This window comes from Bufo gargarizans, chromosome 8 (genome assembly GCF_014858855.1).
Source record: "Bufo gargarizans isolate SCDJY-AF-19 chromosome 8, ASM1485885v1, whole genome shotgun sequence".
Taxonomy (NCBI): Eukaryota; Metazoa; Chordata; class Amphibia; order Anura; family Bufonidae; genus Bufo; species Bufo gargarizans.
Genome location: NC_058087.1, coordinates 181,925,629 through 181,941,655, shown reverse-complemented (window position 1 = coordinate 181,941,655; position 16,027 = coordinate 181,925,629). Strand labels below are relative to the sequence as shown.

The 16,027-nt window shown below is 45.6% G+C and overlaps 1 protein-coding gene across 1 annotated transcript; it reads left to right on the top strand.

The window, feature by feature from the left end:
* Nucleotides 1-3,680: 3,680 nt before the first annotated feature.
* Nucleotides 3,681-15,155, top strand: GNG13 (G protein subunit gamma 13). Its single transcript, XM_044304886.1, has 4 exons — nucleotides 3,681-3,913; nucleotides 11,787-12,039; nucleotides 12,213-12,352; nucleotides 14,497-15,155. The coding sequence occupies exons 3-4, from the start codon at nucleotides 12,255-12,257 to the stop codon at nucleotides 14,600-14,602; spliced, it is 204 nt and encodes a 67-aa protein (XP_044160821.1). The 5' UTR covers nucleotides 3,681-3,913; nucleotides 11,787-12,039; nucleotides 12,213-12,254; the 3' UTR covers nucleotides 14,603-15,155.
* Nucleotides 15,156-16,027: the final 872 nt, after the last annotated feature.

Genomic DNA, 16,027 nt, shown 5'->3' with positions numbered 1-16,027 from the left:
TCACTAATACATTCATTTTTGGCAAAAGAATGTAGTAATCAGCTTATGCTAGACAGCAGAGCGGGCTCCACATTATACTTGGGATATAAAATAAATCTCAATATCTAGAAAGGATTACACGTGTCTAAGGGAAAGTCTGTTTATCCTACTAAGTACCCCCCCCTCCCCCCAAATGCTTCTGGACTAATACTGTATATATCTCCTGAGGAGGCGAGGAAATACTTAATCCAACCAAGTCTGCAGTATTATAGTAGTTATATTCTTGTACATAGTGGGCAGTATTATAGTAGTTATATTCTTGTACATAGGAGCAGTATTATAGTAGTTATATTCTTGTACATAGGAGCAGTATTATAGTAGTTATATTCTTGTACATAGGAGGCAGTATTATAGTAGTTATATTCTTGTACATAGGAGCAGTATTATAGCAGTTATATTCTTGTACATAGGAGGCAGTATTATAGTAGTTATATTCTTGTACTTAGGAGCAGTATTATAGTAGTTATATTCTTGTACTTAGGAGCAGTATTATAGTAGTATATTCTTGTACATAGGAGCAGTATTATAGTAGTTATATTCTTGTACTTAGGAGCAGTATTATAGTAGTATATTCTTGTACATAGGAGGCAGTATTATAGCAGTTATATTCTTGTACATAGCAGGCAGTATTATAGTAGTTATATTCTTGTACATAGGAGCAGTATTATAGTAGTTATATTCTTGTACATAGGAGCAGTATTATAGTAGTTATATTCTTGTACATAGGAGCAGTATTATAGTAGTTATATTCTTGTACATAGGAGCAGTATTATAGTAGTTATATTCTTGTACTTAGGAGCAGTATTATAGTAGTATATTCTTGTACATAGGAGCAGTATTATAGTAGTTATATTCTTGTACTTAGGAGCAGTATTATAGTAGTATATTCTTGTACATAGGAGGCAGTATTATAGTAGTTATATTCTTGTACATAGGGGCAGTAATATAGTAGTTATATTCTTGTACATAGGAAGCAGTATTATAGTAGTTATATTCTTGTACATAGGAGCAGTATTGTAGTAGTTATATTCGTGTACATAGAGGCAGTATTATAGTAGTTATATTCTTGTACATAGGAGCAGTATTGTAGTAGTTATATTCTTGTACATAGAGGCAGTATTATAGTAGTTATATTCTTGTACATAGGAGCAGTATTATAGTAGTTATATTCTTGTACATAGGAGCAGTATTGTAGTAGTTATATTCTTGTACATAGAGGCAGTATTATAGTAGTTATATTCTTGTACATAGGAGGCAGTATTATAGTAGTTATATTCTTGTACATAGGAGCAGTATTATAGTAGTTATATTCTTGTACATAGGAGCAGTATTGTAGTAGTTATATTCGTGTACATAGAGGCAGTATTATAGTAGTTATATTCTTGTACATAGGAGCAGTATTGTAGTAGTTATATTCTTGTACATAGAGGCAGTATTATAGTAGTTATATTCTTGTACATAGGAGCAGTATTATAGTAGTTATATTCTTGTACATAGGAGCAGTATTATAGTAGTTATATTCTTGTACATAGGAGCAGTATTATAGTAGTTATATTCTTGTATATAGAGGGCAGTATTATAGTAGTTATATTCTTGTACATAGGAGCAGTATTATAGTAGTTATATTCTTGTATATAGAGGGCAGTATTATAGTAGTTATATTCCTGTACATAGGAGCAGTATTATAGTAGTTATATTCTTGTACATAGGAGCAGTATTATAGTAGTTATATTCTTGTATATAGAGGGCAGTATTATAGTAGTTATATTCTTGTACATAGGAGCAGTATTATAGTGGTTATATTCTTGTATATAGAGGGCAGTATTATAGTATAGTCTCAGGGGCAGAGCTATAGGGGGTGCAGAGGTAGCAGTTGCTACCAGGCCCAGGAGCCTGATGTGCCCAAAGACCCTTGTTCTGCATTAGAAGACACCGGTATTATAGAAAGTGCATGCTGGTCAAGTTACACCTCTGGCTGGAGGGAAGGGCTTAGGTCAAAATGGAGGGGAGGGGGGATGCTGTTTCAATTTTTGCCTCAGGCAATATGAAGGCTATGTGCTTCCCTGCCCTTGGTCACAAAACACTGAGGGAAGGGGGCCCCAAGCTGAGCTCTTGCACCAGGGCCCATGAGCCTTTAGCTACGCCCCTGTATAGTCTTGTATATAGGGGGCAGTATTATAGTAGTTATTACCCCCTATTTGCAGGAGTATAATAGTGTATTGGGCTCATCCATGGATAAAGAAGAAACTTAGGGCTCTTTCACACCTGCGTTCTTGTCTTCCGGCATAGAGTTCCGTCGTCGGGGCTCTATGCCGGAAGAATCCTGATCAGGATTATCCCCATGCATTCTGAATGGAGAGAAATCCGTTCAGGATGCATCAGGATGTCTTCAGTTCCGGAACGGAACGTTTTTTGGCCGGAGAAAATACCGCAGCATGCATGCTCTTTGTGCTCCGGCCAAAAATCCTGAAGACTTGCCGCAAGGCCGGATCCGGAAATAATGCCCATTGAAAGGCATTGATCCGGATCCGGCCTTAAGCTAAACGTCGTTTCGGCGCATTGCCGGATCCGACGTTTAGCTTTTTCTGAATGGCTGCCGGGACGCTAAAGTCCTGGCAGCCATGGTAAAGTGTAGCGGGAAGCAGCATACTTACCGTCCGTGCGGCTCCCGGGGCGCTCCAGAGTGACGTCAGGGCGTCTCAAGCGCATGGATAACGTGATCACATGGCACGTCATCCATGCGCATGGGGCGCTCTGACGTCACTCTGGAGCGCCCCGGGAGCCGCGCGGACTGTAAGTATGCTGCTCCCCCGCTCCCCGCTCCTACTATGGCAACCAGGACTTTAATAGCGTCCTGGCTGCCATAGTAACACTGAAAGCATTTTGAAGACGGATCCGTCTTCAAATGCTTTCAGTTCACTTGCGTTTTTCCAGATCCGGCGTGTAATTCCGGCAAGTGGAGTCCGGACAACGCAAGTGTGAAAGAGGCCTAAAAAAAAAAACCTGCCCCATCCTTGAGGTATTGTGAGCTCAACTTCATGTTCCCTGTATCGTTGCAGGGATTCATGATGGGGGTAGTAGTGTCTATAAATAGTAAATATTCAGAGATGTTCCAGACAGAATCCTCATCTAACAATCTGAGTGCCTTACATTTTGGGACGTGGCAGTATTTTGTCGCACCTGATGTAGGCACACACAAGCGGCGTAGCGCGGTAATGCGCGTCTAGCAGAAGACGGCCCTCACCAATGGCGCAGCTAATAAATTTACCACTGTCTGCCTGTTCCAGGTTTGGGCACATTTCTGACAATGCTCGGTGCAGCGATTCTCACTTTGCGTCCTAGGAATCGTGACGCTTCTTTGTCTTCTCCTGGTGACGACGACCGCTTTATCCAAAACACACAAGACTCGGCCATCAGCTGCTTTTCCTTAGGGAAGCAATTAAAGCAGAATCCCCCGGACAGGTATCTATGGCAGCCGAACACTGGATGTCATTAGCATCCGCCAGCAATAAAATGGTACAAATACACCGGGTGACTAATGAGTCCATCTGAGGCCAACCCTGTTTTTTTTTTTTTTTTTTTTTTTCTCTTCTTCCCTGATACTTAAAGCAGAGAGTATAGTAAGTGATGAGGAGACGGCAGATCCCGGCGTCCCCTCTCAAGCGGCTCCTATCCCATCCCCAGAAATAAAAGGCCATCACTGATATTAATCCCCCCTCTGCTGCAGCTGGATTGCTGCTACATTAACAGATTACATTCTGGGCAGATTTAGCAGGATCCCGTCTGTATAAAGGCCAGTGCCAGGCTCCAGCAGAAGACGACGCTTCCCAGCTCCGGATTCTGCTGCATCTTCCAGACCGTTCTGCAGGATCAGGTAAGGAATCTTCCTGGCTGTTTTTGGAATATTTACATGTGTAAGCTCAGCACTCAGGGGGTTAATGACCACTGCGAGCTTCTGCCTGCCTATAATATTTGGGGGTTGGGGGGGTAATCTATTTTCAGGGACTAAGTTGTTAGACGCATCGATTACCGGTGTCGTAGGGATTCATGTGGCTTCATCTTTCTTGGTTCATGTACTCTTACCCTGTATTTTACTATGTAAGGATGAAGCAGAGCTGAATTTGTCGTTTTACTCTATTGAGCACCGTGGCTACTTGCTCGCAACTGCAGCACAGGAAAAAAACTGCGGGAGTTTCGCAGCGAGTTGTAGCAGAGCTGAGTTTGTTTTTATTATGGTATAATCCATATGACACACACCTATAGGCCTCTCAATATTATTAGCAAGGGCTGGGAGGAGGAGAGCGTATATTTTGGCATGTTCTACATCATACATGACTGTGCATATAATGTCATGACCGATCATAATAATGAGGGCTTTGGCCCGGAACAGCAGTAAGGAGTTTGTATTTTTATTCTTGGGGTCTCGAGTCACCCAGGATCACAATGAGAGGGTCAATCCATTACTATAAAATTTGTCCCTAAAGCGAATGAGCCCCTACGGTGTATATAAAGGGCCTATGTGTTATAACATATACTGTATGTAATATGACATTTACACCCGGTGTCTCAGATCCCCAGCATGTGCAGCAGAGCTGAGATTGTCACTTACAGTGATTTTACATAGGACTTCAGATAAGCCTAAGAGCTAAATGACTACTTCAGCTCTGCTACATCTGTGCACATTTTTTGGCACTGGACGGATCTGTCTTTGGCGGAGATCCCCCGTTCTATCCCGTACCCGCCGCAAGTCTAATAAATCTACAGATGAAAGTTCCTGACTGATGCAGTGCACCATTTTTTTTTTTTTGTTTTCCCCAAGATTTGCCGAGATGATGACATAATTTGTATTCTCCTGATGATGTCATCCAGAACCCTGATAAAGCGGAGGAGGTCTCCAGTGTGGCCCCAGAAAGTGTAAGGGCAGAGGGTCCCATAGTGTGATGAGAGATTAAATGCCCCCCCCCCCCCTTCTGTTTTTGCATAGTTCCTCTAGATCAGGGATGCTCAACCTGCGGCCCTCCAGCTGTTGCAAAACTACAACTCTCACCATGCCCTGCTGCAGGCTGATAGCTGTAGACTGTCTGGGAATGCTGGAAGTTGTAGTTTTGCAACAGCTGGAGGGCCGCAGGTTGAGCATGCCTGATCTAGATTGTCAGCTCTGCTGGTCAAACGCCGCTATTCTTACCGGTTGGTATCTTGAAGGAGCCCCCGCTGCTGGCGGGTAATATAAATCTGCATTTTCCCTGCAGCAATGTTTTAAGCTACTCCCTCTAGAGCTGAGACCCCCTCCCCTGTACGAGCCCAACATGCCTGAATAGGGCTCATAACCTGGAGCGGTCTGTTCACTGGTCTCCAATAAAGGATACAACTCCCACCCGATCACGAATCGCGCAACTTTTCTCCACGCAGGGTTGCGATACTGTTGCTCGCTGACCATCGACTTCTATGGGGGGATGGGTAACGTCACGCCACCGTGGTCTCAATGCATTCTTATGGGTAAGACCCTCTCGGGCCTGGGGTCATCTCCCACCTGAGGACCCTTGTGTAGAATATATATCACGTGGATACAGATGGGTATCGAGCCTCCGCCCCGGCTATCCTGGCGCTATTAGGTGATCATCTTCCTGTAATTGGGTGCAGTTTTCTAATCTCGGCTCTGATTTCAGTCGCTGAGAGGAAAACGGCGTCTAATAAAATCACCCTGAGAAATAATTCATAGGCAGAGAAGATCCTGGCTCTCCTGCATTATGGGTAATTAAAGGACTCGCACAGATTTCTGTAAAGCTTAGCCATCGTATAATGTAAAGTTCTGCAACTTACTAAGGCGGCATGCACACAACCGTATTTCGTATTTTTGATCCGCATTTTTTTGCTGATCGGATGCGGACCCATTCATTTCAATGGGGTCGCAAAAGATGCAGACAGCGCACCCTGCGCATCCGTAATGTCCATTTTGTGGCCTCACAAATAATATAGAACATGTCCTTGTCTTGTCTTGTCCGATGGCACGCGACCTGTATCCATGTTTTGCGGATCCGCAAAACAGATCTGGGCGTGTGAATGCCCCCTAATAGGCTTTGTGTTCCAATTCCTCACTGTTTGCAAGATCTCTTGCTGCCAGTAAATGGGGACATTCTAGAGGCTGAATACTGCTCACAGCTGGGGGTTTGTTACATTTGCATCCAGTCTAGACAATCCCTCTCTCCAATGCTGATTAGTTTCTCACATTTAAAGGGGTATTCCGGCTAGAGAAAGCTATCCTGTATCCGCGGGATAGGGGATAACTATTAGATTGGTGGGACTCCCACTGATCACGAGAATGGGGACCCCTCGTACCTTCCCTCCCTTGACAAGAAAGGAGTGGCCAGACGGAAATGCGCACCACTACTCCATTCATTTCTATGGGAGCGCCGGAGATAACCGAGCGCTGTACTCTCGGAGTTACCATAGCCGGGCACCGCCGGCTCCCCATTCACTGTAGTGGGATCTGGCGGCTTTTTGGCATGAATGCTGGCTCTATGCTGGACCCCACTATAGTGAATGGGAATCTGGTGGCGCCCAGCTTTTTTCGGATACGGTAATTCCAGTAGGCCGCTCCTCTACCGGATTTACCAAACAGAGATGTGAACCTACCCTTACCTGCATACAGTGTAGACTGGATACATTTGCAGCAAACCCTCAGCTGTGAGAAACATTAAATCCGGATATATAGCGGAATTAAGGCGCCTTCACATGTGGTAGATCTTGAAGATTCTAGAAGATTCTGCGATTAAAATCTGTTCCCTTCATCTGAATGGGGCGGCAAGCGCTTGGATTTCTGCAAGCCCCACCGGGTGAATGGAACGGATTTTCAATCGCGGAAATTTCTGCTACAAAATTCGCCGTGTATGAAGGCGCCCCATACGAGGGGAGGACTCTAGGAAAGCTGGGTGATAACGCAGTGGTTTGTATATCTTGAGGATCTCTTGATCGGTGTCCTCTTAAATTTTAAAAATGTCCGCCCTCAGCGGCAGGGACGGGGTTAAAAGCACCTGCCTGTTGCTCCCTGTGTCAATACCATGTCGGTGGCTTGTAAGAACCTGCAGGGACAATGTCTACATCCAATATACAAATACGTAGCGGGCACGGGGGAGGGGGCGGCGGGCGGACAGATGGAGCCTTTCAGCAGAATTTGCATTGTGTTAATGTGATGCATTAGTGGCTGGACGCAGTCGATAAACAGACGAGGCCGGGGCCATGGGATCATACACTCTGCCCAGCCCATATGTCCAATCGCTGAGGCCCGGACCACGTGTCACTCCCCACGCAGACCGACGCCTGCGCCATAACGTGGACAACAGATGTAACTCTTTAAATTTTTTAGGGGGCCCTGGCTTCTTCACCCCATGTTTATTCTTCCCCTCAGCTTTTCCTCCTTCTGTCCAGATGAGTAGTATAAATGGAGTCCAGTAACAGTTCCAGCCCCCGCCTGTTACCCCCATAGCGCTGTTCACCCCTGGGGGGCACGTTCAGCGGACCTCTGTGTGGTGGGACTCATACCTGATCCCTGCCCCTGGGTTCCAACTCCATTGTTGGGTGTCGCAGGTCTCAGGCCTCCCCGTGTCAACATCTGATTTAATGTGGGTCACATGCCCTCTGCAGCCAATGACTGGCTGCAGCGGTGACTGGACACCTATGTATCATGTGACGCATGGATGACACGTCATCACTGCAGCCAGTCATTGGCTGCAGCGGCCAAACTGGACGTTGGCACGGGAAGACCCGCTGGGCCCGAGGGACAGGCATCCGATAAGTATGGTTCCCACTGCAGGTCCGGCCACGCTCGGAAAGGGGCGGTCTGCAGAAAAGGTCCTCAAGGGTGATCTACCCCTTTAATGTATCTTTCTAATGTGATGTTACAGAGCTCCAAATCCCCTGCACAGCCATAGTTAGAGGGAATTTGTTTCCAGAAATGCCTTCATCGATGTGGAGCAAGGTCTAATTAGCGAGAAAATGAAGTTTTATGCAATATGAAAATTAGACAGCAAGTGGGCGGCGGCAGTTGTGTCAAGCACCACCCCCTTTTCCTTCGATTCACACCCCTTTGCTGTCAAATGTCACTCGCTCCGGAACTGACATCTTGTGCATGTACCATGCAGTTGCAGGACAGCACATGCGCAGTAAACCCCCTCAGCCTGTGGCCATCAGCTTTAAAGTACTGCACATGTACAAGAGCTGAGTTGAGAGGGTGATGTCAGCAGAGACCAGCAGTGAAGACAGAGGAGGAGACACAGCAACAGTCAGCACCGCCCACTGGATATTTGCAGTCTAATTTGCATATTTGATAAAGCTTCATTTCCTTACTAATTAGACAGTACTCCATATAAATATAGGTAGGTTATGAATGCGTTTCACACCTCTCTAGGGCTGTAATGATAACGATGACAAAGGCTCTGACAGATTTCATTTAAAGGATACAATTTCTGTCTCCCTGTGGCCACCACTAGAGGGAGCTAATTGCATAAGGATTTATGCAGTTCCCGTTGAACTCTATGCAGGAAGCTCCTCGGCTCCCCCTAGTGGTGGCTGCAGGGAGAAATTTTTTTTTATCTTTAAAATAGTATTCATGATTTTCCAATTAGCTGCCTAAATTACTAACGGAATGAAATGTGTAGTATACTCGCGTTATCAATTCTTATGTATTCCTGGGTCTCTCTGGTCTTTAAGAAGGTTCTTAAAATGGCTGTGACTTAAAATGACGGCCAGCAGCTTGTCCTAGAATGTGAGCAGGACTGGTTGCCTCCACTTGCAGAGCCGCCTAGCGGTGAGGGGGCGTGGCCTTACCGCACTGCTCTACAACAGATGGTAGTGATGCGATCCTGCCTATGATATGCCGTCATGGCTGAGCAGCCTGACAGGAACATTCACCAATACGCCAGTGTCAGAGCGTCGCGTGTAGTGAACGCCCACCTCCTCAGCCCCAGTAGGCAAGTGGAACAACCAGTCTTGCTCACATTCTAGGACCCCTTTAAATTGCTGCCTGTGACGGCCATGCTTCCTCCATAGCGAGGTCCCTCATGGCATTGTCAACAAGTATCGACAAGAGACTGAGGATACCCGGGCACAGGAGCGGGCACTATACGCCACTTTATCTAAAGCTGTGGGAAGAAAGCAGGGACGCCCGCTGGCAGTCGGGAAGCACTAATCCTAATGTACAAGATCTCCCTCCAAAAAATCATCCTCATCGTGTTTGTGTGAAAATACCAGCAGAGCACAACACCCAGCCTCCATCTGCTCCAGCTTTGTTTGATGCTGTGCCCGTGGAGCCAACAGATGTCTCAGACTGGTGTGTTTAATCCGCCAGCCAGAGACTACAACCCCCACCATCACATACAATGTCATGTACTATGTATAGGGTATAATGTAGTTATAGTTCTCTGTGTACAGAGGTTAATAGAACTGTATTATGGTCATGTTGGGGGTTGTAGTGTTAAGCCTCATTCACACAGCAGTGTTCCACGTACGTGTTCTCTGCACATGTCCCCATTCCGTTTTTTATTTTTTACCACGGTCTGTGGTATTAGCATGGTTGCATGCTCTATTTTGTTCACTGATCCATCACGCCCATTATAGTCTATCGGTCCGTGAAAATCACAGATACCACACGGATGCCATCCACGTTTCACGGATAATTAGGAAGAGATGATTTGAAAACTATTTTTCGGCTGCACAGTATCCGTGATGTATGGATGACACGTGGACCGCACACAGATCCTTCACGGACATCTTCCTGGATGCCTCACTGACCACCTTCTCACGGATTTAAGACATGTGAATGAGGCTTAATGTGTATAAAGGATAATAGAACTGCATTATGGTCATGTTGGGGGTGGTAGTCTACATTTAGCGGACAATAGAATATTATGGTAATATTGAGGGTTGTGCTTAGTGTACAGAGGTTGAGAACTGTATTATGGTCATGTTGGGGGTTCTAGTGTTTTATGTATAGAACACAATAGAATTGTTTTATGTATGAGATATTGGATAAATGCAGGTTAATGGGGGCGCTGAGTACTATGGTTGTCGTGCATTGCATTTTAACATTGTTGTTTCTTCCTCCTTTTTTTTCCTCCTCGGGCGCGTCTTTCTCTCTTTTTCCTCCTCGGGCGCGTCTTTCTCTCTTTTTCCTCCTCGGGCGCGTCTTTCTCTCTTTTTCCTCCTCGGGCGCGTCTTTCTCTCTTTTTCCTCCTCGGGCGCGTCTTTCTCTCTTTTTCCTCCTCGGGCGCGTCTTTCTCTCTTTTTCCTCCTCGGGCGCGTCTTTCTTTTTTTTTCCTCCTCGGGCGCGTCTTTCTTTTTTTTTCCTCCTCGGGCGCGTCTTTCTTTTTTTTTCCTCCTCGGGCGCGTCTTTCTCTCTTTTTCCTCCTCGGGCGCGTCTTTCTCTCTTTTTCCTCCTCGGGCGCGTCTTTCTCTCTTTTTCCTCCTCGGGCGCGTCTTTCTCTCTTTTTCCTCCTCGGGCGCGTCTTTCTCTCTTTTCCTCCTCGGGCGCGTCTTTCTTTTTTTTTCCTCCTCGGGCGCGTCTTTCTTTTTTTTTCCTCCTCGGGCGCGTCTTTCTCTCTTTTTCCTCCTCGGCGCGTCTTTCTTTTTTTTTCCTCCTCGGGCGCGTCTTTCTTTTTTTTTCCTCCTCGGGCGCGTCTTTCTTTTTTTTTCCTCCTCGGGCGCGTCTTTCTCTCTTTTTCCTCCTCGGGCGCGTCTTTCTCTCTTTTTCCTCCTCGGGCGCGTCTTTCTCTCTTTTTCCTCCTCGGGCGCGTCTTTCTCTCTTTTCCTCCTCGGGCGCGTCTTTCTCTCTTTTTCCTCCTCGGGCGCGTCTTTCTCTCTTTTTCCTCCTCGGGCGCGTCTTTCTCTCTTTTTCCTCCTCGGGCGCGTCTTTCTCTCTTTTTCCTCCGCGGGCGCGTCTTTCTCTCTTTTTCCTCCGCGGGCGCGTCTTTCTCTCTTTTTCCTCCGCCTGAGGAAGAAAGCCGAATGCATTGAAGCCCGCTGCACATCTGTATGTTTCAACCATTTTTTTAAACTACTAGCGCCCCATGAACCTGGTTGTTTTCCCCAATATTACATGTATGTAACAGGCATGGTCCCCTGGAGCTGGAGCGACACAGCTTCTGAGCAGAGTCTGAGAACCTCCATCAGTTGTTCCTGTTTAGGGATGATTCATCTCATTAGCAAGAGCTTATCACCTGCGAGGGACTGTCCTCACAGGTGAGAAAGCGCCCACCTGCCTGTTGATTAACAGGGTGGGATATCTAAGCTGACCCTGACAATCTGGGGCCTCATGCGCTGCACCAAAGCTCAAATTTGGCTTTGGAAGTAGTAACTGTGCATGCGCTGTCTGTCATTGCTCCCAAAGCTGAATATAACCTGCACAGGGCCCAGATTGTCGGGATCAGCCTAGATGTCGGCCCTGTTAATCAACAGGCAGGTGGGCGCTTCTTTACTTGTGGGGACAGCCCCTCGCGGGTGACGAGCGCCTGCTAATTGAGATGAATCGATGCGCGTTGTTGCTCTCATCTTTTTATTTGGGTTCCCAGCACCGGGAGGCACTTTTGTTCTTGCCTTCTAGCTAGAATTGTATTATGTGCATGTTAGGGGTTGTAGTGTTCTATGTATAGAACATAACAGGATTATGGTTTCTTGATGTCTAGCACTTAGGTTGTCATGAAGAATTTATAGAAGGAAAGTAATCTTCACTTTGTCCTACTTTATGTCCCCCTTAGGCTCTCATATGGGCCACAGAGAGACACCTGCCCTACATGCCAATTAGGGCCGCCTTTGACTGCTACTTTAAAAGACCTTCCTCGCTTTACCTTCTTCATAAGCCGCCCATTGGAACATTCAAATCGCATTCAAATCCGGTCGGTGCCTGGTTTGACTTGTGCGGGGACGTACATGCAAAGCAAGACATAAGCAGTGGGAGATAAGCGGCTACAATATCATCGCCTCTATCCAAAGTCTGGTGTCTACCAGCAGGTAAGAGGCTCGTTGATGAAGAGATGATACCACTGCTAATTATGTGTACTAGGCAATGTCATACCCAATAGGGGAGGCAGAGGGCGCTAGACTAAATGGAGGATCCAGGTAGAAGACCGTATGGCTGGGACTGGAGGAAAGTCTAATCTCTGTATGTTCTGCTTCTGTTCTAGCACATTCTCCTCCGCGAGGTCTTCCACTGTAAATCAGCAGCCATGGATGAAATGGACGTTCCCCAGATGAAGAAGGAGGTGGAAAGTTTGAAATACCAGCTGGCCTACAAGAGAGAGATGTCTTCCAAGTCCATACCTGAGTGAGTACAGCCCGGGGGAGGGTCAATGGGCACCAAAGCAGATTTTTAGGAACTGGTGCAGCAGGTTAGTAGCTCCACAGCTTGTTACCGTAGATATCAGAGATGTGTCCATCTAGATTGAAATCTACACCACATAGGCCAGAAAATGATAAATGAGCCGCCCACTTCCCCTTTTCAGAAATTGGTCAGCACTTGGGCCTAGGCACAATGGCATTTTAAAAGTTTTTAAAGATTTTTACACCAGCTTTAGGCATAGGGGGGGTCATAGTAAATAACAGCAAGCAAAGATCTGGAAAAACAGGAGGAATCGATACAGAAAGTGTATTGGAAAACTAGATCACTTATACGATGAATCAGAGAGTCCCTGACAGTTCCCAGCAGCACAGAATATTTGATGACCTGGTCTAATGGGGGAAGTGACCAGTCCACAGATGTAATGTTAAGGACGAGAATAGGGTCCTAGATAAGGTGACAGGGTCGTTGAGCAGCACAGAGTATTTAATGACCTGGTCTAAGCAGTTGGGTGCGGTGCAATGACCAGTCCACGCATGTGATATTATTACAGACAGGGGAGATGTTAACATGTGAGGTGGAGGATGGGCTCATAGCACAGCAGCACAGAGTATGTTAGGTGAGAGGACTGCACTGTGTATTGATGCGAGGAGGGCTACAGGTTACATCTCGGGCTGAAATCTCCTCTCACCTTCTAGGTAATTAAGCCATTTGCAGCAGGTTTCCTAATTAGACTGTGAAGAGCCGTAATTAAAAGGAAGCTCGTTACTAATGGAAAAAGCCGAACAGGTCAATAGACTAATTCACAGCTCAGGACAGAACACCAGGAATCAATCGGTGCAGGTGGCTTGTGAGAGTACCGGTCACAAAATGGTTAATGTGTCTCATAAGGAGGGGGTCAGAATCCCACAGCAGCAGGACATGGGGCAGATTGGTTTAAGGGACACCGGCAAACGCATGTGCGTGTTTTGTGGATCCGCCAATGTGCGTTCTTCAATTCTTTGGCGGAACTGAAGTACGGATCTGCACAGCACATTCCGGCCCCATTGAAAATGAATGGGTCAGCACAATTGCAGACGTGTGAATGGACCCATACAAAGGGCGATGCAGTTTGAGATTTCATATCCCTTTCTAATGCTTAGGGCTCTTTCACACCTGCGTTCTTTTCTTCCGGCATAGAGTTCCGTCGTCGGGGCTCTATGCCGGAAGAATCCTGATCAGTTTTATCCTAATGCATTCTGAACGGAGTGAAATCCGTTCAGGATGTCTTCAGTAACGGAACGTTTTTTGGCCGGAGAAAATACCGCAGCATGCTGCGCTTTTTGCTCCGGCCAAGAATCCTGAAGACTTGCCGCAAGGCCGGATCCGGAATGAATGCCCATTGTCGGATCCGACGTTTAGCTTTTTCTGCATGGTTACCATGGCTGCCGGGACGCTAAAGTCCTGGCAGCCATGGTAAAGTGTAGTGGGGAGCGGGGAGCAGTATACTTACCGTCCGTGCGGCTCCCGGGGCGCCGCACGCACATGGATGACGTGATCGCATGGACACATCATCCATGCGCATGGGGCGCTCTGACGTCACTCTGGAGCGCCCCGGGAGCCGCACGGATGGTAAGTATGCTGCTCCCCCGCTCCTACTACGGCAACCAGGGCTTTAATACCGTCCTGGGTGCCATAGTAACACTGAAAGCATTTTGAAGACGGATCCGTCTTCAAATGCTTTCAGTACACTTGCGTTTTTCCGGATCCGGCGTGTAATTCCGGCAAGTGGAGTACACGCCGGATCCGGACAACGCAAGTGTGAAAGAGCCCTTAGATGCCTGAAAGATGTTAGCCTGATGTAACATCGCCACCTGGTGGCCAAAAGCATATTGCCCCTTCCTCTGGTTATTTATTTACTGCAATGGTATTGATCAGTCCTTGAAAGTAGGCTGCACTGTATAATGGTAGTCTAAAAGTGACTTCCTGTCTGATCTCCAAGGCTGCAACTCTTTCTCTTGCCCATTCTTTACAATGCAGCTCTGCTTCACATTGGCCAGAAGGGAGTGTGTGAAGTGCAATGAAAAGACATGGAACTGATGATTTAGGTTTGGACACATTTTGGTAATTTATATCTTTTTGTTTTAATAAAGGATACTGAAGTGGATAGAAGAGGGGGTGCCCAATGACCCATTCCTGAACCCCGAACTGATGAAGAATAACCCATGGGTGGAGAGAGGAAAGTGCAGTATCCTGTGAGGCTCTGACACCAGGAACTGCCCCCCACCCAATCTTCTCATCTACTCTGAATGTAACAAATACTGAATATAGGGTGCAGATTGGAAGCTGATCAGGCCTGAATGACTGCGCTGAGGTGGTCCTAGCTGCCTGCAGACCCGGAATTCTCCATTTCCCCATGACCAGTAGCTAGAAGGATGACGACAAGTATCCATTATACTTTCCGCTTTACTTTTAGGTTTACACAGTTGAAGCGTGAGAATGCCTTCTACTTTAGTTTAGTGAGAGGTTCTTCTGTCCTCAGTGAGGGGCGGTGATAGTTGCTTGTCACATCTGTATGATGGCAATAACACAGGCTTGACCTGCACTGTGCAGTAGTGAGCATGGAAGGCTTCGAGGCCCTGGTGTGGCTGTACCTGACAGATTATGCACTATATAAAACACTATGCTTTTCAGGTTAATTTATAGAAAATCAGGGGAGACCCCACAGCCCCCCTAAACCCACTTTGTATTTTTCTGTCCACAAATATTAAATGCAGATATTCTAAAAATGAATAGAAAATTCATATCTAATAAAAACTTGGTGCATTTTTCCTTCACTGTCACTGGTGTCATTTTGTACATAGCAGTATTATAGTAGTTATATCCTTGTACATAGGAGGCAGTATTATAGTAGTTATATTCTTGTACATAGGAGCAGTATTATAGTAGTTATATTCTTGTACATAGGAGGCAGTATTATAGTAGTTATATTCTTGTACATAGGAGCAGTATTATAGTAGGTATATTCTTGTACATAGGAGGCAGTATTATAGTAGTTATATTCTTGTACATAGGAGGCAGTATTATAGTAGTTATATTCTTGTACATAGGAGGCAGTATTATAGTAGGTATATTCTTGTACATAGGAGGCAGTATTATAGTAGTTATATTCTTGTACATAGGAGGCAGTATTATAGTAGTTATATCCTTGTACATAGGAGGCAGTATTATAGTAGTTATATTCTTGTACATAGGAGGCAGTATTATAGTAGTTATATTCTTGTACATAGGAGGCAGTATTATAGTAGGTATATTCTTGTACATAGGAGGCAGTATTATAGTAGTTATATTCTTGTACATAGGAGGCAGTATTATAGTAGTTATATTCTTGTACATAGGAGGCAGTATTATAGTAGTTATATTCTTGTACATAGGAGGCAGTATTATAGTAGTTATATTCTTGTACATAGGAGGCAGTATTATAGTAGGTATATTCTTGTACATAGGAGGCAGTATTATAGTAGTTATATCCTTGTACATAGGAGGCAGTATTATAGTAGGTATATTCTTGTACATAGGAGGCAGTATTATAGTAGTTATATCCTTGTACATAGGAGGCAGTATTATAGTAGTTATATTCTTGTAAATAAGAGGCAGTATTATAGTAGTTATATTCTTGTAAAT